The following is a 26,709-nucleotide window of genomic DNA, read 5'->3' on the forward strand; positions in this document are numbered from 1 at the left end:
ATGGGGCTTCCATGACCTTTCCTTGTACAGGTTGTGCTAGTTTCCCCTGTATTGTGTACTGTCTCACCCTTCACCCAAGATACCACTTATCTATTGCCTGTAAATAGTATATTTTAAATAATATAATCACCCAATAACTTACATTTGTCAAAATGGAGTACAACTATACATTTAATTAAGTAAATTTAGGACAGACCAGGGTAGGTAACTGAAGTTAAGAGTTTTCTCTAGAACTTGTACAATACTAACCCTGGAAATCTGGCTTCACATCCCACCTGCTAGAGTTTCTGGAGTGGAAATATGTTCCAACACCTAGCATAATACCTGCAACAGAGCAGAGGCTTAATAAATGACCCATGAACAAATAAATATTGATGAGAGGAATAAATAAATTTCATTCTAAAGGAAGGTATAAAAGTGAACTTTAAGAGAGTTAAAAGTTAGGCTATAAAAAGGTTGGGAGGGATACAAAATTGGAAGGGAACAGAGAGATCAATATATTAATAAAAAGCTGCTGGATCCATCAGGAAATATCGTGTCACTTTTTAGGACATTAATACTATATACAGGAGACACTTCCAGATGGCAGAGGAAAGAGATTAACAAATTATCTACCCAAAAAGCTACAATAAAGCCGTACAAAACTGTCACAACAACCATGTCATAACTCTGGAAATTGACCAGAGGTACACAGCAAATTGAGAAGCATTTGTTCGAGAAAAACTACTGGACCTAAGTAAAAACAGTGGGAATCTATGGCATCTGGGACTGTTCCCATCCCTGAGTCCCCTTCTTAGCTCCAACATGGTAATTTTACCAGGACAGGGAAAGTCACAAAAACTAGTGGCTCTGCTGTCATAAGGGGCTGACTTGATTTGGTGCACAGGGCATTGTCAAAAACAAATGATCTTGGTGTCAAACAATCAAGGAAGGTCAACATCACAGCTGCCTGAGGCTGCAATACTAGTTGGGTAAGCAACAGATCAGCCAAAAATTTAACAGGGATTAATACAGGGATTAATACAGCCATAGCGGGCCTTTGTGGTCTAAAAGGCTGCATGAATGTACAATGTTATGCACATGCTCAAGAGAGACCAGAGAGGACTCCAGACAGCTACGTATTCCTGGTTGAATGTGAGGCCTTGATCACAGAAAATAAAAGCCAGGGCAGTCTTGACTGAACTTTGAATGTGTTCCCCAACCCATACACAGATCCATCAACCAAGGGTGGAAGTCTTACCAGCTCAAGATGTTTAAGCACAACCTCTCACCAATCATTAGCTGACCACTAAACTATGCTGACCCAGGAGCAATCCCTAGTTAGCCAGGTTTAAAAGTAAAAAATAAATTTAAAAAACTGAGGGGAGATATCTGTGTCTTCACAGAGCAGGGGGGACAAACTCTACAGAATTAGTCCAGGCAAGTCACTAAGTAAACAACAGCAACAAACAACCATTCCCAAGGGTGAAGGGGAGAATCAGAATCCAGAGTTGCTAAAACAGGGGCTGGCAAACTATATCCCATGGGCCAAATATGACAAACCGCCGGTTTTTAAAATAGAAGTTTTATTGGAAGACAATCACACTTGTTCTTTTACGTATTGTCAATGGCTGCTTTCTTTCAAGAGAAAATCTTGAAAGCAGCAAGAGAAAAATGATTCATGATTTATAAGGGAACCACCATCAGATTAACAGATGACTTTTCATCAGAAACAGTGGAAATCTGAAAGCAAGGGTATAAAATTCAAAGTGTTAAAATAAAAAACTGTCAAGCAAGAATTCTGTATCTAGCAAAAACTACCCTTTAAATATAAAGGTGAAATAAAGACCTTCCCAGATAAACGAAGACTGAAAGAATTTGTGGTTAACAGACATGTCTTACAATAAATACTAAAGAAAGTCATTAAGGCTGATAGAAAATGACTTCATAGTTACTCAAAGCCACAGGGGAAAATGTAGAGCACCAGAAATGGTAAATACATAGGTTAACATAAAAGACTCTATAACTATTTCCTCATTTCTTCCCTTTAAAAGATGTAAGATTATATAAAGCAATAATTATAACACCATCTTATTGGTTTTACAGTATATATAGATAATAATTGCACAAGGGAAGGGGAAGCATACAAAGTTATACTGGAAAGAAGTTTCTATATTTTACTGGAATTAAGTTAGTATTAATCTGAAGTAGATTATAATAAACCAGAACGTATATTATAATCCCTAGAGTGATTACTAAGAAAATAACTCAATAAACAGAGGTAAAAAATCAGCAGAGGAATTACAATATACACTAGAAAATATTTACTCATTTAACACAAAAGAAAGAGGTCAAGGAATAACAGAGAAGGACAAGAGCAAATATAAATTCAACCATATCAATAATGACATTAAATGTGGGTGGTCTCAACATCCCATTCTAAAGGCAAAGACTGTCAGGCTGGGCTAGAAAGCAAGATCCAGCAATATGTTGTCTACAAGAGACACAACTTAGAGTCAAAGACGTAAATAAGTTAAAAGAAAAAGGCTGGGAAAAAATATACCACGCAAACAGTAACCATAAGATTGCTGGAATAACTATATTAACATCAGACAAAATAAACGTGAAGACAAGGAATATCACTAGAGACAAAGATATAACAATTATTAAATGTACATTACCCTATCAAAAGAGACTGAAAATACACAAAGCAAAAACTGACAGAATTGAAGCAAAAAATAGAAAACTGAACAATAACAGTTGGAGACTTCAATACCTCATTCTCAATAATTTAAAGAGCAAACAGACAGAAAATTAGCAAAGAAATAGAAGATTTGAACAACAGTGTCAACAAACGTGACCCAACTGACACCTATAGAACACTCTACCCAACAACAGCACAATACATATTCTTTCCAAGTGTGCATGGAACATTCCCCAAATGAGTCCATATGCTAGGCCATAAAAAAGTCTTAAAAAAATGTAAAAGGATTGAAATTATATAAAGTATCATCTCTACCCATAACAATTAAATTATAAATCGATAACAGAGAGAAATTTGGAGACTCCACAAATATTTGGAAATTAACACACTTGTAAATAATAAAAAGAGAAGTAAAAAATGTTCTGAACTTAATGGAAACAAAAACGCAAGATATCAAAATGTATAGAAGGCAGCTAAAACAGTGATTACAGGGAAATCTATAGCTTTAAATATCTATATTAGAAAAGAAAAAAGATGTTGTCTTAGTCTGGGTTCTCTAGAAAGGCAAAACCATTGAAGCATATAAAGAGATTCATCTCAAAGAAATGGTTCACGCAGTTGTGTAGGCTGGCAAGTCCCAAATCTGTGGGTCAGGCGTCAGACTGGAGGCTTCTCCGACTCACGTAGTTGCGGGGTTGATGAACCCAAATCGGTAGATTAGACGACAGGCTGCTGGCCCATGGGGCTGCGGAGGTTGGTAATCAGGTCAAATGGTAGGGTGCTGGCTCACAGGGCTTCGGAAGCTGGCAAACCCCAGAATGGGCAGGTCAGGCGACAGTTGCTAGCTCAAGTTTCAAGAACCAGAGGTCAGATGAAGACGAGCTAGATGTAGGACCCAGAGCAAGAGAGAGCTTTGCCAGAGCATCCATATATATTAGATGCTGGTCATACCCTTGTATCAGATACTTGAGTAAGGCAATGACTTGAGAAGGGTGTGACTTGAGTAAGGTGGTGACTTGAGATACATCCCACACTAATCCTGCCTCATTAACATATAGAGATTTACGATTTACAACACAAAATGGAGGACAATTATATAATACTGAGAATCATGGCCTAGCCAAATTGACACATAACATTAACCATCACAGATGTCAAATCAATATCCTAAGCTTCCACCTTAAGGAACTAGAAAAAGAAGAGTAAACTAAACCCACTGCAAGCATAAGGAAGGAAATTATAATGATTAAGCAGAAATCAATGAAATGGAAAATAGAAAAAAATGGAGAAAATCAATGAAACCAAAAGTTGGTTCTTTGAAAAGATTTTAAAAATTGAGAAACCTTTAACTAAACTAACTGAGGAAAAAAGAGAGAGAGAAAAGAAATAGATTACCAAAATCAGACCTTACAGAAATTAAAAGAATTATAAGGGAATACTGTGAACAACTTTATGTCAACAATTTAGACAATTTCAATAAAATGGACAAATTCTTACACTCAAATTATTGAAACTGACTCAAGACAAAATAGAACATCTGAATATAACAAGTAAAGAAATTGAATTAGTAATAAAAATCTTCCCACAAAGAAAAGCTCAGGCCCAGGTGGTTTTGATCAAACATTTAAAGAATACTATCAATTCTACACAAACTCTTTCAGAAAATAGACGGGCGGGGGAACACTTCCAAAACGATTCTATAAGGCCAGTATTATCCTGATACCAAAAACAAAGAACACAAAGAAGAAAACTAGAGATCAATATTCTTTATGAATATAGACACAAAAATCTTCCATAAAATATTAGCAAACCAAATCCAACGAAAGGATTACACATCATGTCCAAGTAGGATCTATCTCAGGAATGAAAAATTGGCTTAACATCAAAAATCAATTAATGTAATACACCATGTTAACAGAATAAAAGACAAAAACACATGATCATCTCAGTAGGTGCAGAAAATACATTTGACAAAACCCAACACCATTCATAATAAAAATGCTCAACAAACTAGGTTTGGAAGGGAACTTCTTCAACCTGATAAAGGGCATCTACAAAAAAATCTACCACTAACATCATATTTGATAGTAAAAGGCTAAATGTTCTCACCCTAATATCAGGAACAAGGCAAGGATATTTGCCCTTGCCACTTTCATTCAACACTGTACTGGAGGTTTTAGTCAGTGTAATCAGGTAAGAAAAATAAATCCAAATTGGAAAGGAAAAAGTTAGTCTGTCTTTACATAGACACAACCTGATCCTGTATGTAGAAATCCCACAAGAAGCCATACACACACACACACACACACACACACACGCACACAACTACGAGAACTAATTGATGAGCTCAGCAGGGTTGCAGAATACAAGATCAATATGCAAAAATCAACCGCATTTTTATATACTAGTAATAAGTAATCAGAAAATGAAATTAAAAAATCCATAACAGCATCAAAAGAATTAAAATAGTAATAAATTTGTCAAAAGAAGTGGAGGACATACCACTGAAAACTACACAACATTGCTGACAGAAATGAAAGAAAAATAAATGGACAGACATTCCACGTTCATGGACTCGAAAACGCAATACTGTTAAGACTGCAATTCTTCTCAAATTAATCTATACATCCAATGCAATCTCTATCAAAATCCCAACAGTCATCTTACAGAAATTGACAAACTGGTCCTAAAATTTTATGGAAATGAAACGAACCCAGAATACCAAAAAAAATTTTGAAAAATAAGAAAAAAGTGGGTGAGCTTATACTTTGCAATTTCAAAAATTACTATAAAGCTAAAATAATCAAGACAATGTGGTACTGACATAAGAATAGACATATAAATCAATGGAACAGAACTGCAAGTCCAGAAATTAACCCTTACATTTATGGTCAACTGAGTTTTGACAAAGGTACCAAGGCAATTTAATGGGAAAAGCATATCCTTTTCAACAAATGGTGTTCAGACAATTGGATATCCCCATGCGAAGAGATTAAGTTAGACCATTACCTAACACCATATGCACAAATTAATGAAAAATGGGGTATACCTAAGGGTAAAAACTAAAATATGAAACTTCTAGAGGAAAACATAGGAGAAAATCTTCATGACCCTGGGTTAGCCCAAGCTTTCTTAGGTGCAAGCGAAAAGCACAAATCATAAAAGAAAAAATTAATAAATGGACTTCATCAAAATTTAAAACTTTTGTGCTTTAAAAGACACCATTGAGAAAATGAAAGACATTCCACAGACTGGGAGAAAATATATGTAAATTATATTTCTGAGGACTTTTACCCACAATAAGAACTCCTATACTTAATAACAAAAAAGAAAACGCATCAGTTTAAAAATGCACAAAAGATTTAAATAGACATTTCACCAAAGAAGAAATAGGAATGGCTAATTAACTACATGAAAAGATGCTCAACCTTATTAGTCATTAGAGAAATACAAATCAAAAGCACAATGAGATACCACTTTACATCCACTAGAATGAGCATGATCAAAAAGACAACCAATAAGAAGTGTTGGGAAGATGTTGAAAAACTGAAACCCTCATACATTGTTTGTGGGGATGTAAAATGATACATCTACTTTATAAAACAGTTTAGCAGTTTCTTAAAATGTTAAACATAAACTTACCATAAGGCTCAGCAATTCCATTCCTAAGTATCTACCCAAGAGACTAGGAAGATGTACTGACGATGTACTTCCAAAAATCAGCTGTCATGGATTGAATTATGTCCCCAAAAAAATGTGTGTATAAATTTGGCTAGGCCATGATTCCCAGTACTGTGTGGTTGTCCTCCATTGTGTGACTGTAATTTTACGTTAAAGAGGATTAGGGTGGGATTGTAACACCACCCTTACCCAGGTCACATCCCTGATCCAATGTAAAGGGAGCTTCCCTGGGGTGTGGCCTGCACCACCTTTTATCTCTCAAGAGATAAAAGGGAAGAAAGCAGAGATGGGGGGACCTCATACCACCAAGAAAGAAGCAGCGGGAGCAGAGGCGCGTCCTTTGGACCCAGGGTTCCTGTGCGGAGAAGCTCCTAGTGCAGGGAAAGATTGACAAGAAGGCAAACAGAGACAGAAAGCCTTCCCCTGGAGCTGACACTCTGAATTTGGACTTTTAGCCTATTTTACTGTGAAGAAATAAGCTTCTCTTTGTTAAAGCCATCCACTTGTGGTTATTTCTGTTAGAGCAGTACTAGATGACTAAAACATCAGCTAATAAAAACCCTAAGGATCACAACGGTCTGATCTGCAACCAATCATGGGGATGGCACAGGACTAGACAGTATTTCGATCTGTTGTGTACAGGGTCACCACAAGATGAGGGCCAACACTTTGGCACCTAACAACAATGATCCAATAGAAATGAAAACACGTGTCCACACAAAATGTTATATGCAAACATTCATAGCATTATTCATAGTAGTCCCAAACTGAAAATAATCTAAATGGCTGTCTTAGTTATCTAGTGCTGCTATAACTGAAATACCACAAGTAGATGGCTTTAACAAACAGAAATTTTTTCTCTCACAGTTTAGGAGGCTAGAAGTCTGAATTCAGGGTGCCAGCTCCAGGGGAAGGCTTTGTCTCTCTGTTGGCTTTGGAAGACGGTCCTTGTCTCCTTTCAACAATGGTAGGCCCGGCATCCCTTGGAGAATCCATGTGTCTTGGCATCAATCTTGCCCTGGGTCTAGGAGGATCTCAGCACAGGGAACCTGGTTGCAAAGGATGCGCTCTGCTCCTGGCTCTTCTTTCTTGGTCGTAGTGAGGTCCTTCTCTATCTGCTTGCTTCTCTCTGCTTTTATCTCTTAAAGGACAGTGACTCAAGATACATCCCATCCTAACCCTGCCTCATTAACATAACAAACATAACCCAATCCTCATTAACATGACCTAATCCTGCCTCATTAACATAATGACAGCTTACTCCCAAGAGGAACCATAACCACGGGCATAGAGGCTAGGATTTACGACTCATCACAAAATGGAGGATAATCAGATCACAAAATGGGGAACAACCACACAATACTGGGAATCACGGCCTAGCCAAGTTGACACATATTTTGGGGGGACACAATTCAAACCATGCCAGCTGTCAACTGGTGAATGGATAAACAAAATGTGGTACATCCATACAATGGAATATTATTCCACATCAAAAAAGGAATGAAGAACCGCTACATGTTACACTGTGGATAAACTTCAAAAACATCATGCTAAATGAAAGAGGAGCCCTGGTGGTGCAGTGGTTGAGAACTTGGCTGCCAACCAAAACATCAGTAGTTTGAATCCACCAGCTGCTCCTTAGAAACCCTATGGGGCAGTTCTACTCTGTCCTATGGGGTTGCTATGAGTCAGCATCAACTTGATGGCAAAGTGTCATTTTTTTTTTTAAGTGAAAGAAGCTAGAATACAAAGATAACATACAGTATGATCCTACTTATATAAATTGCTCAGAAAAGTCAAGTTTACAGAGACAGAAAGCAAAATTGTGATTGCTTGGGTCTAGGGGTGGGAGCCAAGACTGACTGCAAATGGTAGGCACTAGGGATCTTTTTTTCACTACCTGTCAGTTTGTCATACTGTGGTGGTTTGCACATTGCTATGATGCTGGAGCTATGCCACCAGTATTTCAAATACCAGCAGGATCACCCATGGTCAACAGGTTTCAGCAGAGCTTCCAGACTTAGACAGACTAGAAACAGGCAGATTATCCAATAGGCAAAGAAGCACGGTGCTTACCTTGCTTACCAGATTATCTGTAGTGAACAATTTCATATTTTTTCACCATATCAAAGATTTTGCTTCTGGGTATGGCTAGAATCTGTATCTCTCCAATCCACAGCACCTTCCTACAGAATTGAAGCCTCTTTTCAAATTTACAATCCCTGACCAGAAAGAAAGGTCTGGCAATCTACTTCTGAAAATTAGCCAATGAAAATCTTGTGAACCACAACAGAACACTCTCCTACTCACTTGCTTTGTACATGTCATCAAGAGAGATCAATCATTAGAGGAAGACACCATGTTAGGTGAAGCAGAAGGCCAACGAGGGTGTGCGAGACCCTCGCTGAGATGGATTCGCACAGCAGCTACAACGATGGACTCAAACATGCTGGTGACTGTGAGGATGATGCAGAATTGGGCAAAGTTTCATTCTGTTGTATATAAGGTCGTCATGAATCAGAGTCAACATAGCAGTAGCTAACAACAACAAGGAATCTTTCTGAGGTGATAAAATGTTCTAAAACTAGACTTTGGTGATGTTTGCACAACTCTCTAAGTTTGCCAAAAATTACTGAATTTTATGATATTTAAGTTATATCTCAATAAAGCAGTAACATTACATGAATTTTACAGTTTATACTTTCCAAAATTACTATTCCTTTAATTTCTGATGGTTTTATTAGAGATATTTCAAAACTTTTCTCTAGTTATTTCTACTCTGAAGCCAAGTTTTAATTTTCAGTCAATTTCTAACAGGTTGTGAAAGCTAATTCTCAGAAGTTTGATTCATTTTCTTTAATCCTGTGTAATCAAGATGACAATTTTGATGATGAGTTTCTTTCATTCCCTAATAACCCAATGAGTTGATGTAATCAGACAAAATGAATGATCTCATAACTCAGACTGTAATACTACTTTACAAAGCTGTAATGATTCTAAAGCCCCTAAGTCTAATGAAGTAATAAAAAATACCACCTGTCAAATAAAACGATTTCTACTTTCTCTGGTATGTACAGTATAAATCATTGTTTAACTCTGGCATGATACCCACTTTTGCATCCTAAGTTTTTAACTCTATTTTGCCTTTTTCACATAGAGAAAAAGACTTTTTTTTTTTTCTCCTCAAATAGTCCCCAAGAAATATAGCACCAATCTCTCCTCAGAGCTCAGGAATAAAGACTTCTCCAACTCACTGATTCCAACAAAACATATAACCTAGACAATTAAGTTTGTTCTGTTCTCGGTAATTTACCCTTGTGAAGAGACAGATCATGACAGACACATACCGACAAGTTTATTTCTCCGCAGGTGTCCAGGCACATTCCTGATTAGTTGCCCTTCCTCCATTTGCTGTTCCATTTCCAAGTCTCATTAGTGGTTTTCAGAAGTAACTGGCTTGGGCTGTGTTTGATCCACAAGAACCCTGATGGTAGGTTGTGCTCCATCATTATTCCTATTCAGTCTTAAAAAAGAAAAAAAAAAGGATTCTTTCAATCTGTGGTTTACAGGACAAACCTTTAAATTATAAAACCAACCACCAAATCTGTTGCTGTCGAGTAGATTCTGACTCATAGTGACCCTACAGGACAGAGAAGAATTGCCACATAGGGGATGCGGTAAAATTTAATTTAGTGTCAGTCTTCAGCTTTTGTTTTCATTCCAAGCCATCTTTTTTCCCATATACTTCTAACTGTTACATTCTGGGGAAATGCAGTCACAACTGAATATTCATTACATTCATTAAAGTGCATGTAGGCAGACTTTAAAAAGCTAACTCTTAATTATCTGGCCTAGCAGGTATCTACTTATATTGAAAAAATTAAATCAGAGTCAATTCAACAAATGTCTACTGAACACCCACTACTTAACAAGCCCTGTATATACAGGATCAAACAAGGAACAGTTTCTGCCTTCAAGGAGTTCAGGAGCTGTTGGGAGACAATGAACCATAACTAAATATGTCAGACTTATAAATTAAGTCAATACTTTTTTAAAATGCTATAGAAAGAGAAGTGGTCACTGAGAATAGCTGGAGAAAGTCTCAAAGGGCTGACAAGCAAAAATGAAAGTAATACTTCAACTGGAATAGATGGGGGGGAGGGGGACAGTAGAACTCTGGGGAAGAAAATAGAGATATGCCTGAAGCATGAGGTACATGAAGACATATTGGGAAACCAAGCTACAGTATGATTATGATAATAATACCAGCTAACATTTATTAAGCACTTACTGTGTGCCAAGAACTATTCAAAGCACTTATATGTACTTATTTAATCCTCACAACTCTGAGGAATGTACTATGATATTCCCATTTGACAGATGACAAAACTAAGGTACAGTATAGAAAAGTTAAGTAGCCAGCTCATGGTTCCACAGACACAACGAAAAGTTATGGCACCAGAATCTTGAAATCTATAATAAGACTAAATTGTGTCTCACCCCCAACCACACTCATTATAAGAGCTGTTAACAGGTATTTTAACCACCCCTTCTCTCATAGGGGAGCCCTGGTGGCACAGTATTTAAGAGATCAGCTGCTAACCAAAAGGCTGGCAGTTCAAATCCACCAGCTGCTCCTTGGAAACCCTATAGGGCAGTTCTACTCTGTCCTATAGGTTCTCTGTGAGTCGGAATCAACTCAACAGCAATGGGTTTGATTTTTGGTTTTCTCTCATAGGGTCACTATAGGTCAGAATGGACTTGACAGCAGTAGGTTTGGTTGTCTTTTTTTTTTTTTCTCTCTCATAAATTCCTAGGCCATCCTTCAACGCCTAGCTCAAATGCTACCTTCTCTGTCTGCAAAGCCTTTCTTGATCCTCACAGCTGAAAATAATCTCTTTCTCCTCTGAACTTCATAGTATTTTATCTGTATCAATCTTACGGCCTGTCATAATATTTTTTTTCCTGGCATTGTATATTTTATGTGTCATCTCTTCTTTTTTAGTCTTCTTTAGTCTGATCCACTTTCTATTCTCCACAACTCCTAGGACAGTGACTGGCATATAATAATGCTAACTAAATCGACAGAACACTTACTCTTTGCAAGGCACTCTGCTAATAAGCATTTTATAGGAATTTTCTCACAAAATCCTAACAGCAACCCAATTCACTCCCTCAATAGCTGTTTTTAGCTCCTACCGTGACAGATAAAATGCTGGATGCATCTTAAACTCATAAGCAAGACTAATACAGTCCCTGCCTTCAAGGAGCTCACAGCGTAGGAAGGTTGGTACTGTTGGTATCTCCGGGTTATAGAAATGAGAATAAACGAGGCTCAAAGAAATTAAGTAATCTGTTTGCCCAGAATCCCACAGCAAAAAAAGTGGCAGAGTCAGAATTCAAACCCAGGTCTCCAGATGTGAAATTCCAGACACTGTGCACTTAACCACTATGTTCTAAAGGAAAACCCGTTGCCGTCGAGTCGATTCTAACTCAAAGCGACCCTACAGGACAGAGTAGAACTGCCCCATAGGGTTTCCAAGGAGCACATGGTGGATTCCAACTGCCAGCTTTCTGGTTAGCAGTGCTTGATAAAATTATTGAAGGAAACAAGGTTTAGAACACTCATAAAATGAAAAAATATTCCAATCATAATGAAAGGTTTCACTTGACTGTTACTTTTTTATGAGAGGAAATGAGCAAAACTACAAGTACAGGTGGAGGTTGTAGTAGTATCCCAATACTCACCTGGTAGTTCAGAACTGCTAATCCAGTGATCTGTTGAGGAGACTAGCTGAGGGTTGAGAATTTCCTTGAGCCTGTTCTGTGTCCCTTAAAGTGGCTCCCACTGAGCAGTGTCCCCTAACCTGGTCCCTCCTGAGCACCAATGTCTTGATACGCGCAGGATGGTGTAGGTGAGTCACTAATTAACAGTGAGTCCTTGGGCTATATCTATTACATAACCCAGTGGAGATGAGTGAAAGGTAACTATGCACACAGTTCCTTCTTGAAAGGTGGATTCAAACCCCCAGATAAGAGGCCTCCAAAAATGTGTGAATCCGTACTTCTCATTGAAGTGGTGAAGAAACCGCCAGGAGGGGATTATGTGATATCTCCTACCACTCCTCAGGTGCTCCTCAGTCCCTGAGGGCCAGAAACACCCCTTCCAGCCGAGGACCGAGCGTCCCACCGCCGACAGCCGCCTGTCACACTGCTGGCCAGAGTTCCCCTCTCCAAACGTCACTTTGCCGGCCGCATTGTTTGGCCCATCCTAACAGTATCCTCAAACAAAGTGGCTTTAGAGTGGCGATACCCAACAATATAGACGAGGCAGAAAGAGTCGCCTGGAGTCACTTGTCCTATTTCCCCCAATTTTTTGGCCCAACAGCAGACCACTTGATTTTACACCAGGTTCAGCAAGTAAAACAGCGCAGAAGAACCCTAAGATTAGGTTCCCGGCCGAGGGGCTCCTATAGCGTGCACACCAAGTAGGCCTTGGCAGCCAGCTCGACTCGGACGCGCGCCGCGCAGTCCCTGCACACCGCAGACCCCGCCCCGCCCCCTGCGCTGGACAGTTAGCCCGACAACCGGCGCACAGCGCCCGAAGCCAGGGCGCAGGAGGCGTGGCGGGCGCAAGCCACCCCGCCCCGCCTTCCGTCAATCGCCTGCTGCGCCGGCGCCAAAAGCTCCCGGCTCAGACCTCCGGTCTCCGTGAGCGCATGCGCCTGGTTAGGAAGGCTGGGTGAGGGGTTCCCGCCAGCGAGAAAGGGGAGACGGAAATGGATGGGGTGGGCGCGCACAGCCTCGCCTCAGGCCTAGCGCTGACTGGAGTGCGGGTTAGGGGTGGAGCGGGGAGCGGTGGTCTCCGGGGGGCCTGGACCCCGAGCCGGAGCAGGGCCCGGCAGCCCCGCTGACCACCCGTGTGTGTGTATGTGCCTGCCCAGGGAGACATGGACAACTGTCTGGCGGCCGCGGCGTTGAACGGTGTGGACCGACGTAGTCTGCAGCGTTCGGCTAGGCTGGGTCAAGAGGTGCTGGAGAGGGCCAGGAGGAGAGCTGTGAACTGGCATTCACTGGAGCTCCCCAAAGGCAGCATGGGGGTTCTTGCCCTGGAGGGGCCCGACCAAGAAAGACGGCCGGCAGCCAACACCCAGCGCCTTCTCCCAGGAGAGGTGAGGGTCCCAGTGCTGGGGACCAGCCCATTCATTCGCTTAGCAGAGGCCTGCTGGGGGCCAGGGACGTGGTGTACAGAAGCAACAGAGGAATCCTGTCCTTGGCCAAGGCTGGAAAGCATCAGGCCTTGGATGCCCAGACACAGTGAATGGAAACACCCTTGAAAACTCTTTACATTTCACAGATTCTTATTGGGTACCTGTAGGATACCAGTCGTGCTTAGCTCTGGTTGGTTACTCTTTTTTTTTTTTTTTAATTTTTACATAGTACCATTTGATATTAGAGGAAAGTTAGCAAACACACCTTTTAGGTCCTGGATACATTGCATATCTATGTATTCCTTTTTTAGTTGGAATTCTTTCTCCGTAATATACAAGCTACTTCAACCTGTAGACCAAAACCACACCCATTGCCATCGAGTTGATTCTGACTCATAGTGACCCTATAGGACAGAGCAGAATTGCCCCATAGAATTTCCAGGGAGCAGCTGGTGGATTTGAACTGCCGACCTTTTTGGTTAGCAGCTGAGCGCTTAACTACTGTGAGGGCTCCTCAACTTGTAGAGGCCTTTCCAAAGTAAAAAGGAGGCTATTCCCAAAGTGGCTTCATTCTGCAATAGGAAATCCCTGACCTCACTTGAGACTTGCTATTCATTCAAACAGAAAGAAGAAAGATACCCAACCCTCAGTGCTTCCTTCAGAACAATGGCTGAATTCATGGACTATGCTTCAAGTCAGTGTGGGGTAAGTTGGTATAAGCCTGCTGATGCTGCAGCTGAAGGATCACGACGTGGATCTTTCTGGAATTTAGAGACAACCTGAAACTCTTTCTCCTGCCCTGAGCAACAATTGTAATCAGATAAGTACCTAAACCAGATGATAAATCCAAGTTAGAATTCATTCAACAAGTATTTATTTAATGCCTAACTATAGGTGGTGTTGAGGATACAGCAGTGAACAAGCCATAAAAGGTCTCTGCCCTCACTGATGCTTATTTGCTGAATTCCAAAAGAATCAAGATGAAATATATATTAGTAGTGTGTATGTGTTTAATTTTGACCTGAAAGTGTTAAAAACCTTGAGGATCACTCTAAAGTGGAACTGAGTCTCCCTTTTCAGAATGTGTTGAAACAAACAAAAGCTGAAACAAAATCCCCACATTAGATATCAACCTCTAATGTCTAATGTTCCTGGTAAAGTAATTTTTAAGTATGTCCCTATGAGCCCATATCCGTTGTTGGTGACAGAGGTAGTCATTATATGAAGCAGGTGCAGCATCCTTGTGGGGGGAGGGAGGGGTCATGTGGCTTAATGGAAGGACCAGCTTCCCAGGAATCAGACCCATGTTCTATCATTTTACTATCTGGAATGCCTTAGACCTCTTAGTCTCACTCGGCCATACCTTCCCCATCTATAAAATGAAGATTTCTAAAGTCCTTTTCAGCTTTAACAGTCTGTTTCTTTGGTTTCTACTGAGAGAGAAACACCAGAAAATTGTCTTAAACTGAGCATAAGGGATATAGATGAGATCTATGGTACCATTCACTGAAATGGGTGAACAAAGGCTTTAGAGTCCAAAGGCTTTAGAGTCTGTCTTCCTCTCAAAGTTTTTGAAGACCATACACTTAGGTCATCTTTAAGTACTTTGGAGTAATGTTGAAGGCAGGCCAGCCAACATACAAGGAAATCACCTGCATCAAAGTTACTCCCTATCTTCTAGGAATTACAGCTGACTCTGGTTTCTTCTAGCCTTAACATTTTCTGAGTCTTAGGTGGTTGTAAGGATGCTGGTGGTTAGGGGAGAAAGAGAATACTTTGTTTCTGTCCTGCTTTTTGGTTTCATATGTTAAGATCTCAAAAAATCTCTAATCTTTTCTACGTCTTTTATAAAATCCCTGTGACTCCAAGAACAGGATGCCAGTCAATGAGATACGGTTCAGAGAATATTTTTATGTTCTTATTTGTTCTGTTAAGTGGTTTTTAGAAAAACCTATACCTCCAGATCTACTGTAAAGTGATTAACTTAAAAAAAAAAAAACTTTGGTTCATGGCTCAGTATAAGAAATAATATTTGTCTTTGGTTTGAGGTTTAGCAAATTAGTGTTCTTCACTTTGGTTTTCAGTTCATGTCTCCACTATGGAATGGAGCCTCAGAATCCCTTGGCTGTCTAGAGATAGAGTTAGGAACAGTCTTCTGAGTTTGCCTTCACAAGTTTGAAGCAGCCTCTGAAATACATAATTAGATCCGTGTCCTGAAGTGCTTCCCCTAGCTTCTCATTCTTCTGGTCACGTGCCTTAGACACTGTCCCTACACTATGTTCAAAACAAGTAGGCTTGTGATGTCCTCATCATTAGTCATAATCAAGGGCAAGTCCAAGGTTAACTTCGAGGGGGAGAAAGGAAGTAGACAAGAAAAATGTAACTATTTTCTGACCCTTTGATTTATTTCCCTTAAACTGGAGACCTCCCTCTCCACTCCCTGCACAAGGAGCATGAGAAAGGCTGCACAGCTATTGGGTTTATGTTACATTTACTGCTGTATTTCTAAATTTCAACAAGTCTTTCTTCCCTTGTCCTTGTCTGAGATTTAGACAATAAACATGGAACTGTTCAGAATTTGTCATGACAGGAGATACAAGGTCATGTGCATTTGACTTGGGGGCAAAGATGTGAAAATCATTTAACCTGGCAGAGAGCATAGTCCTGCCCAGCTTTAGTGGGCCAGAGTTCTTGCCCTACAGAGGCAGCAGATGGCAGCACAGTAATGCGAAATTCAGTTTCCTTCTTTACAGCCACTTTACAAGGGGTAGGGTTTGTTACATGACTTCAGATGCCTGTCAGGAGCATAGGTAACTTACCTATCCTGTCTTGCCTCCTTCCTTAACCACACTTTGCCCAAGTATCAGAGGGTTTTTTTGAAAATTTGACTAGAGTGCTTGGTTATCCAACATCTTTCACATTACTTCTCTAGAAATATTACTCATCTGTGCCAGAGGAAGGAGGGGCAACCCATGTTTATCGTTACCACAGAAGGAAGTTGGAGGTGTCCTGGTGCTCAGACACAGGGAATGGTCCGGTATGTATTCTCAGCTGTCCTCGGCTGTGCCCTCAGCGTCCTAAGATGTGAGACCCTGAAACTGTTGTCCTGAGATAATCTTTAAACTTAAACCAAAAATATCCTCTGGAGTCTTCTTTAAACCAAACGATAAGTTAGCTTATTTAGTAAAGAATGTTTGCCTTGAACATTGTGCTCTTTTGAAGAACTATCTATATGTGATCAAATTGACAACAGCAACTCAAAAGGTCAGATAGGAAGTTTAGGGGGTGGTGAGTTCATGTTAATGGGAAGAACAATTCAGAAAAGGAGGGCGAGAATGGTTGCAAAACTTGAAGAATGTAATCAATGTCAGTCAATGAATTGAACATGTAGAAATGTTGACTTGGTGTGTGTTTTGCTATGTATACTTTCAACAACAATTTAAAAAAAAAGCTGTGAGACCCTGTGTTAGGTAGCTCCTACTGGACTTTGTGTTTATTGGATATCTGTATGACCCAGCATCACAGCGCTCAACAGAAATGTAGCGTTAGAGAACTTACAGCAATGAACATGAAATAGGAATTTGTCCAAAACTGTAAGGTTGATGCCACTGTAGGATCTTCAGTTGAACCTGTCATTCTGGGTCATGGGATTTGGGGCAGGCTTAAAGAGCTTTAATCATTCTTCTATAACTAAATATGGAGCCCTGGTGGTGCAGTAGTTAAGAGCTTGGCCGCTAACCAAAAAGTTAGCAGTTCAAATCCAGCCACTCCTTGGAAACCCTATGGGGCAGTTCTACTCTGTCCTGTAGGGTCACTATGAGTTGGAATCGACTCAATGGCAATGGGTTTGGTATTTTTATATAGCTAAAGATAGGAAAGAGATTTTTAATAATCTCACTTACTATAAGATAGGTGATAATTATCATGTCTTTTGTTATTGTGTTGTTGTGTGCCAAGTCAACTCTGACTCACAGTGACCCTATAGGACAGAGTAGAACTACCCCATAGGGTTTCCAAGGCTGTAATCTTTATGGAAGCAAATCGCCACATCTTTCTCCCCCAGGGTAGCTGGTGGGTTCAAATCGCTGACCTTTTGGTTTGCAGATGAGCATTTAACCACTGCACCACAGGGCTCCTATTATATCTTTGAAAACTTATATAAAGGAAGTGCAGGGAGGAGGTCTTGGCTTTAACAAAATACTTTCCCTAAAGATAATAAAAATGACAGGCCTTTCACTACAAATTTACCTTTCTTTTACCACATGTCATTTAGGGAAAGCCAGAGTCTACTTGTTGAGCTGATTCAACAGGAATGGTTTTTTTGTTTTTGAGGAGAGATTTTTTGTTTTAGTTTTAAATTCCCTCAATTGTACACAAAAATTGCAAACTTAAGTCCAGAATCTAATCCACAAGTTGGATTCTTGACTTCTCTGGCCATTGGGCATATTGACGCGTTAGAACTGAGGGATTTTTTAACTGAGGGATTTAGGAAAAGGATGGAAGAGTGGGTACAGGCATATAACTGAGGACTGAATTCATGCTGGAAGTACCAGGGCTCAGAAAAGTTAAACTGTCCTTCTCAGTAAACAGCAGAGAGAGGATTCAAACTCAGATATGTCTAACTCCAAAGCCTGAAAGTAATCATGGCAAACATTACTAAAATACTTAACAGAATTCACTAAAAAGAGCCTTGATAACTTAGAAAAAGCTGACCAAACAATTGTTAGTTCCTAATAATGGAGGAGGAGCCCTGGCGGTGCACTGATTAAGCGCTTGGCTGCTAACCAAAAGTTCAGCAGTCTGAATCCACCAGCTACTCCATGGGAGAAAGATGTGGCAGTCTGCTTCCATAAAGATTACAGCCTTGGAAACCCTGTGGGACAGTTCTACTCTGTTCTATAATGGTCGCTATGAGTCAGAATCAACTCAAGGGCATAAAATCATAATGCAGGAGAAAATTTGTCTTTACAATCCAGGAGTCAAAGCTTGGATACTAGTCAGTGTTTCTGCTTGTCTTCTCAGGGACAAGACACATCCCTTGGTCTTAAAGGCATCTATCAAGCATCACAGTGTGACCTAGAGGCATCCCAACCTGTGAGTATAGAATTTCTCATATACTGGGTTTCACCACCATTGCAATTCCATTAGCCAGTAGGGCCCTCTGTACTGAGTCTGTAGTATTTTTAAGTTGGGATGTTGTTACACTCGGGAAAGGGTACACAGCATTTTGCGTCGGTATAAAATTATGTTTTCTTGGTAACCTTCCTTCACTTGAAGCTTCCGAGATACTGTTTGTACCTGAACTCCGTTGTGGTTGGAAAGAATGTGAAGTATTCATATCTCAGTTCCTACAGCTCAGCTGGGCGAGTGCTCTGTCCTGCTGGAATTCCACCATCTGTTCACACAGCAGGAGGGGCCTGACCCTCCTGCTTGCAAAGTGAAAATCATTGCTGAAATTCTGAAACATACACATTTGGTTAGATCGGGTTCCAAAACATTTGAAGGGATTTGCTCCCATTTTCCACAGATGTTTCTCTGTGAAAACATATATTGATGAGGAGGTGTTGCTTAAGGCGTATTGAATTTCAGTTAAAGGTGATGAAAAAATTTGGAAACGGGTAGTGGTGATGGTTACACAATATGGTGAATGTAATGTCACTGAATTGTACACATAAAAATGGTTGAAATGGCAGATTTTTTTGTGTATGTATATATATATATCACTTCAATAAAAATGTTTAAAAAAGAATAGGGGGAGAAAACATGCTGATGAGTTTTTTATGTTTAAGATAGAGTACTCAGTAGTTCATGAATCAACAGAATGTTTTGAAACTTTGAAAGGCTGGAATTCTCAGGAAAGGAACTTCAGCATGTTGCTGCAATAATTTGCTTTATTTTTGTTTGTATATGAAAGTACAGTTTGCTACTAGCCAGGATTCAGAATATACTAGAATAGTAGCAAGAATATTCTGCCTTTAGAACAAGTTGTTCAGCTTAGATGCCTCCAACACTTGCTGATCTTTGGTAGTGCTGATCTTCTGATGTTCCACAATGTTGGAGTCACAGATGCCAACCTACCCCAGTGTTTCCTTTCATGAAAACATATGAAGCATCCTTGGCTTTCTGCAATTCCGATACAGCCATATTTTCTGAAACCTACCTTTGTTTATTTACATAATTGACGGCCAGCAACGAATTGTGGCATTGTCATATACATACCCACAAGTTAAATGAGAATAGACCTGCAGTTTTGTAGTAACTAGGCAGGAAAGGATACAACGTAAAGCAAATTTGGAGAAAATTGTCTTTAAATCTATCTTCAAGGCAGGGGTTGTAGAGAGTTTCATAAAAGTATAAATATTATCCTTTGTTTCTCCTAGTGGAATTTGCTAGTTAGTAATGCACTTTTATTCCCTTGGGTCTGGTGGTAGAAATGGCAACTTCTGCCTGTGGATCCTTCCCAGCACTGAGTAAGCTGTCACCTTGGTGCTTAATTATAGGCTCTTTTCTGGTTTGTGACTTTGTCCTTTGGCTATTTGAACTGAGACCTATCCTCTGCCAGCACACCTGCTATCACCCACCTCCTAGCCATGTGTGAAGTCTATCCTTGGAGGATGGTTTGTGCTCACTGCAGTTCTCAGCAAAATTTTTCCATTAACTCCAGCTTCCAATATTTTGCATGATAGGAGAACCAGTCCTCCAAGGGAGGGCTTTTGCCAGCCAGCTAATTTGCTCCTTCCGTGACAGAGTGGAATTTAGGAATCTAGCTTTAGGAGAAATGTTGCATCTTCGTGATAATGAATTTTAGCAAAACACAGTTAAAAAGAATGATTCTCACTATTCTAGGGTGCCTTGCCATTATTGCCAATTTGTGCTAACACTATCCACTTTTGATCCACCAAACAGCAGTCATTAGCCTTTCCCTCTGCCTAATTCTTTCTGCTTTAACTAGAATGTTGTTCTTATAATCCTTCATGTTCCTATAATACTTTAACGTTAATTTACAAAGTTTTAGCTTCCATATACATGCTTATTTGTGAGGTAGATATTGTTGATTTTAGAAATAAGGAAACAAGCATGAGAGGCCAAGACTCACCTAGATGACAGTGCTGTTATGTGGCCAAGCTGGACCTCAAAAGCAGGACCTCTGTCTCTGTTAGTGCTTCGTTCCATTGCACCTCTGGTGCACAAGGATGACATTGGTATATAAAATCTCTAAACTGCTAATATCTTTTCATTTCAGGCTGAGAACATTTCTAAGGACCTCTACATAGAAGTATACCCAGGGACCTATTCTGTAACAGTGGGTTCGAATGACTTAACCAAGAAGACTCATGTGGTAGCAGTTGATTCAGGACAGAGTGTGGACTTGGTCTTCCCGATATGATGCTGACCATTACCTGGGCCTCACATCACCTCTCTTTAAGTAGCCAAGAGAATGAAGCCACTGTATGAGTCTCTTAATATTTACACATTAATTCTACTTTTAGGGCTGACTGTAGAGATTCAGCCTTCCTGGGAACTGGAGTCTGTCTCAGTGCCTTTTTTAACCTAAGTGTGTAGAAGAACCCCACCCTCTTTTGCCTGAAAGTAATAATGTATTGATGCTGTCTGAGCAGTTTCTAGTGCTTGCTTTCCAAGCAAAGGTTAATTATGATAATAAAAGGAGAGATTTGGAAATGAAGAGAATTCTATTTTATTGGTATTAAGAGGTGAAAGAAAATAGAGCTCATGTGTAACTTTATGAAACGATGGCAGAGAGGCTCGGGACACATTTGCCCAAAGCATACAGACCACACCCTGTAGCTTCTACGGAGAAGACATCCCCCAGCAGATTTCACCAGGTCCACGGCAGGGAGCCCTGGGCAGGGCTGTGACACTCCTGTGCCCCTGACGACAGAGGTGCCTTTCTGCCATTCATCTGCTGGGAAGTCTTATGGGATGAAGCTGCTGCTGCTTACTTGACTATCACCTGTGGCCTGTACTCTGCCCCCCTCCATTGAAGAAGACCTGTCAGCCACTCTTTTGTAACTCCTCCTCAAGTATTTAGCATCACTATTCTTAAGAGAGTAGGAAGCCCCTTCCCAGTCCTTCTCCTTTACCTAGGTCCTTGGGGCTTTTAATCTAAGAAGAGAATTCTTATCACTCTAGATGTGTCTCAGCACCCTGACTCAGTTTTTATGTTCAGCTTCCTCTAGCAGGGTCTGTGGTGGCTTCGTAATGGTTTCCTCCAGCCTAGCTCCTTGGTATTTCCCACTAGTATAGTTGGGGTTCTCAGTTGTTTGTTGTCTTCTTCTTTCCAGATGTGTTGCAACGTCTTGTTCCTAAACCCAAAAGTCAATCAGTTATGTTGAGTATGCCACCATTTTGATGGGGTTAGTCTTGATGTCTTAAGTAGAACTATACTGAGGATTGTTGAATCTCCTTAAATATCTGTAAACGCCTAACCTGTTTTTTAAAAGAAATTAAGTTTATTAATCATGTCTGGCTACTATGCTTTTTGGACAGGTTATTATCTGGTTCACAAATTTGGAATTGGATAGGAGTCCTTTTCAGATGCATTTTTCAAACAGCCAGTAGGGGAAGCTAACCAGCTGCTACCAGTCAAAAGAGTTTATAAATCACACTGATCATGAAGAGAGAGGAAGCTGATGAAAAAACAAGGTCTAAGAAGTTGAATGAAGCAAAACAAAAAAAAAATGAGAGATGTGACTTCTGAAGGAATAAAGTAATCTAAAAAGGAAGGAATACTTTTAAAGAAATCCATCCCCTCCCTGACTTTTAGAACAACAGCTTGAATCGTGTTTTACTCATGAGCAAGGGAGGAAGGGGGAGCAACATGACAGCTGGCAAACAACAGTCTGGTCTCCCTGGGATTGTTAGGATCAAACAGTAACCTCTCACTGCCCATAACAAAAGGTGGGGACAGAGAACAGGAGGCTCCAGACTCCAGCATTAGTACTTGATGGCTGTCAAGCTTATTTCAGAGAAGCAAAGCAGCACATTTCCTTAAAAGTATACAAATCTGGAGGGGCGAAAAGAAAAGCTCTGGTGTTAGCCATTGTTTCTGGCCCCAGCTGACACATGATTTTATGCGCTTTGTCTTCACTAGTTCTTGTGCACAGTACTCCATCTGACCAGGACTGGGGATGGCCCCTTTCTCCACATCCCATCTCAGGCATGTTCTCCATAGCCTTGGGTACAAGGCTGAGACCTGGCAGAGGGCAGGTCCAGTGATACTCATGGTTCAGCCCCAGGAATTAACCATTGCCTGAAGCCTAACAAATAATCCAGTATCTAAAGGAAAGCCAGGCAGAGTACCTGAAGATACTACGTTTCTCTTTGTTATAATCAGTTATCTTAACTTGCCTTAGAATTCATTTTGTGGAGAAGCAAAAATGGAGTGAGTCTGTTTAAACATGGTGATGGAGAAAGAGACTAAATGTAGCTATTAGTGGCTTTGGGCAATGAGGATAAGAGCAGTGTATACTTAGTACTGATCAAATTTTGTTTGGTCTAATGTCATGGAACAGTGTGTATACTACTGTGGGCCTTCACCTGAAGTAGAATGAAAAAAAAAAATTTTTTGTTTGGTCTTAATTGGGTTTGGAAACCAGTTTAGAGAATTGCCGTGGAGCAAGCCACAGCAGTGGGAGCACAGGTTTGGGAGCCACTGGGAAGACATGGTATTTGGGGCAGGCCTGACCACCATGACCCTTTTGTGACCCCACTGTCAGTTCTCCCTGAGGCTAGGCTTGCTGCTGTCTCAGTTGCTCCACTCTGTTGGTTAAGTACAACTTTTCTTTACCCAGGCTGTGCTGAAGCAGGAGGCAGTGGAAGCTATGGAGAAGTTAGTTAGCATGAAAACTAGATTTTGGCACCATTTGTATCATCACTTAACTGGGAGGGCAGATCTCATAGGAACAGCTGTTTCCCCGTTGTTTCTGCCAAGGCCTCCCACTGTGATATCAGAATGACCCATTTCACAGAAGTCCAGGAACCCCTTTATATTTTCAGTACAAAGTATCCTCTTGAAGAAGGGAGGAAGAGTTCAGCTGGTTATAGCTGGATTCTTGTCCCTCTAGTTGTTTCCCTACCACAGGTGGGGGAAAGATCCCACACACTGAAAGCCAGGGAACACTTCTTCTATAAAATACAATAGCAATTCTGAAGCCATGGAGGCTGGATGCACTCCTGAAACTATTGTCCCAAGATAAGCTGTAAACTTTAAACCAAAAATATCCCCTGAAGTCTTCTTAAAACAAAACAGTAGTTTAGCTTAACTAGTAAATAAAGAAAGTTAGCCTTGAGCATTGCACTCATGTAAGATCTGACAACTGGAAAAAAGTAGATAGGAACCTTAGAGGGCAGTGAGTTTATAAGAGAGGAACAACTCAGAAAAGGAGGGTGAGAATGGTTTCACAACTTGAAGAATATAATCAATGTCACTGAATTGCACATGTAGAAATTGTTGAACTGGTATATGTTCTGTGTACATTCTTAACAACAACAAAAATAAATTATTTTTTAAAATGCCTTATCCTCTTCAAAGGAAAAGGCTCAATAAATAAAGTTGGGGTTCACTTTGGAAAAAAATATAACAGTAGACTTACATCGATACTTCCCCACCTATCCCAAAGTCCAGGGGTCCAAAAGAGTCACTCAAGAAGGCTTCCCATTGTAGAAACAATTTCTCAGTTTTCCAGAACTGAAGACTAATAAAGTCCTTACCCATGAGGCAGGAATGAAAGGTTCTTCCTAGTAAGCAGCCATCCTGGAAATAGGGCAGCTTCCAACAGGGACCCACAGTGTCTAGGGATCCTTAAGCCCTCAGCAGGGGTATTCCTTAATCCTCCCAGTATCCCCCTCCACTGAGCTTTAAATCAGTGACCCCAGGGCCCCAAGAGATCTAGTCTAGGTCTAGGCCTATCTAGACCACCTCTTCACATAGCTCTGCTGCTGACTTCAGCTTCTGCTCTCTTGGTCTCCTTAGGAATTCAGATAGGGTGGTTGTGAGGCAGATCAATGATAATGCTGCTCCTCAGACCTCCAGGTGATGTCACACAGTTCTTAGCTTGATGTAAAGAAGTATGGGGGTGGAAGCCCACTGCCAGCAACAATTTAAACACTGCTTCCCTACCAGTTGGGAAGAATCAGCTTAATGCAGTACCCTGGTCCTTCCCATTCTAACTAAGAGGCTCATCTAGGACAAGGGGCCTGATGACCAGTGTTCACCCACAGGTTTCTGTGCTTTTCAGGGCATTGACCACCCTAATCAACACTTGGAGGCATTTTGACAATTCAGCTAGAGAAAAGTCAAGGCCTCCAAGAGAAAAAAGGGGGAGAGTGGCAAAAACAGACAGTGGCAGTGCCCTGTCAGTAAAAGACCAGGGATGCAAACCTTAGCACAAAGATCAGCCCATTCTTTCTTGTTGGGCTTTATTGCTTAAATGGAAGCCTAGCATTTCCCTCTTGTCACAGCCTCCCCCCCTTCAACATGACCACACTCCAAAGTGTTATTTCGAATCCCAACATAATGGAAATTTGTATCAGATTCCTGAGAGACATAGAGAGGAATGGAGCAGTGTGCCTTAGCCACTGCCCTAGCAGAGAACCCTGCACCCCGTGTATACCTGGTTTCCTCGGACGCGGCTCAGGGCCATTTCTCCTCCAGTACCTCCATTCCAGCTGGCAGAGGCCACTCTGCCATGGAGACTTCTCAGGATGGTTGGGGTCTGTGTTGACTGTGCTGTTCACCATCAGTCTTTGGGGAGGGCCCATCTCCAAATCATTCTCCAAATCCTCTTCTTCAGAAGAGGAGGAGGAAGAAGAAGAAACATCCATGGGCATGTGCACTGCTGCCTCCTCTTTAGGACCCGCTAGGGGCAAAAGTGGAGCTGTGGGCTTCAGCTCTGGCTCTGGAAGTTCTCTGGCTGTGACCTCTGAGGTCTGGGTTAGAGGCCACCAAGTGACTCCAGCTAGGGGACAGCAGCAGAGGCAGCCCTGGCACAGCAGCTGGCAGCAGGCATGGGGATAGCAGGGAGGGCACAGGAACATAGTACCCAGAGGAAGCCCACTGGTGACACATCCAGTGAGCGGCCCCAGCAGAGAGCAACAAGGGGCCCAGAGGAGGGGGCTGGGGTGCTTCCAGATAGCTGGGAGCACCCATCTGACCCCACCTAGGGGCACTTTAGCTGTCTTGCCATTCCAGAAGTGAATAGTGATTTCTTCATCCTTTGATACTACAGGACAGAAAAAGGCAACAGCCTTATTCTAATTAGCTCTTCTTTATTGTGGAGATAAGGGTTCTCATATCCCCAAAGGCAAAGCCTCAGTGCAGCCGCCTCTGCTCTGGCTGCCTGGCTCCCCATGCACACTGCTCCCTGGAGAGCCTGCAGGAAGATTTCCCTCACCTGCTCCATATTTTACCTCCCCTTCCCAGTAGGCTTGAGTGAGCCTGTCTCCTGGACTACACAAGATGACCTGGAGGCACTCATTCTTTTGTGTCAAAAAAAAAAAATAAAAATGCATCCTGGGGTGGGGGAAGGGAAGTAGAGGATTCTCGTAATTACACAGTACTGACAGGACCTGTAAGAGGATAGCCCCAGGTCGGGAGGACTTAGTGGGGGATGGGTTATGAGTAATGATGTGACCCAGGATAACTCCACCACACCACGGTTTAGCTAACCAACACACACATAATATAGTTGGGCCATTTTGCCCTGATAAAAATATTTTATAATCTGGTAGATATGGTTTATACCTCTGTTGCCACCCCAGGATTAAACTGCAAGTGAGGAGATGAAGTTTTTTTTAAAAAAATGATTCTAAGACCCCTAAGCTATACAGCCACCTCTACTCTCTCCTCTGGCCTGACTACCAGCCTGGCTCCTTCTGAGGACTGGTAGGTCAGAGCAGCTTCCCTTACCTTTCAGAGGGTCTCTGGTCTCCAAGCCCAAGACAATAGTGCCAGGGCCATACCGCTGTCCATTTGCCTCCCAGGGTGCCAGCACCTTATCCCCAGGTCGCAGTGAGTGTGCCATGGGTGGTGAGAGCTGAATGACTTCTTCCTCCAAGGCCACACTGTGCTGCTGGGCTGCTGCTCTGTGCCTGTGACGGGGGGGGGGGGGGGGG

General features: G+C 41.3%; 2 protein-coding genes and 1 long non-coding RNA gene across 3 annotated transcripts in view; 1 reads left to right on the plus strand and 2 right to left on the minus strand.

Moving 5' to 3' along the window:
• LOC111821547 (uncharacterized) overlaps window positions 1-12,290 on the minus strand; it is a 55,333-nt gene extending 43,043 nt beyond the window's left edge. Inside the window, exons 1-2 of the long non-coding RNA XR_002824925.1 lie at window positions 12,113-12,290; window positions 9,712-9,887 (exon numbers count right to left, since the gene is read on the minus strand). This is a non-coding gene — a long non-coding RNA (uncharacterized LOC111821547). The remainder of the gene's footprint in view (window positions 1-9,711; window positions 9,888-12,112) is intronic.
• Window positions 12,291-13,071: 781 nt separating this feature from the next.
• Window positions 13,072-21,351, plus strand: AKIP1 (A-kinase interacting protein 1). Its single transcript, XM_004369625.2, has 6 exons — window positions 13,072-13,106; window positions 13,309-13,536; window positions 14,200-14,280; window positions 16,508-16,612; window positions 18,598-18,669; window positions 20,819-21,351. The coding sequence occupies exons 2-6, from the start codon at window positions 13,315-13,317 to the stop codon at window positions 20,960-20,962; spliced, it is 624 nt and encodes a 207-aa protein (XP_004369682.1). The 5' UTR covers window positions 13,072-13,106; window positions 13,309-13,314; the 3' UTR covers window positions 20,963-21,351.
• A 398-nt stretch (window positions 21,352-21,749) lies between these two features.
• Window positions 21,750-26,709, minus strand: part of CUNH11orf16 (chromosome unknown C11orf16 homolog) — a 10,500-nt gene continuing 5,540 nt past the window's right edge. The window contains 3 exon segments of the mRNA XM_023736918.1: window positions 21,750-21,899; window positions 25,209-25,817; window positions 26,504-26,685. Coding sequence (XP_023592686.1) covers window positions 21,850-21,899; window positions 25,209-25,817; window positions 26,504-26,685 — 841 coding nt within the window. The 3' untranslated portion in view covers window positions 21,750-21,849.

This window comes from Trichechus manatus, unplaced genomic scaffold (genome assembly GCF_000243295.1).
Source record: "Trichechus manatus latirostris isolate Lorelei unplaced genomic scaffold, TriManLat1.0 scaffold00006, whole genome shotgun sequence".
Lineage (NCBI taxonomy): Eukaryota > Metazoa > Chordata > Mammalia > Sirenia > Trichechidae > Trichechus > Trichechus manatus.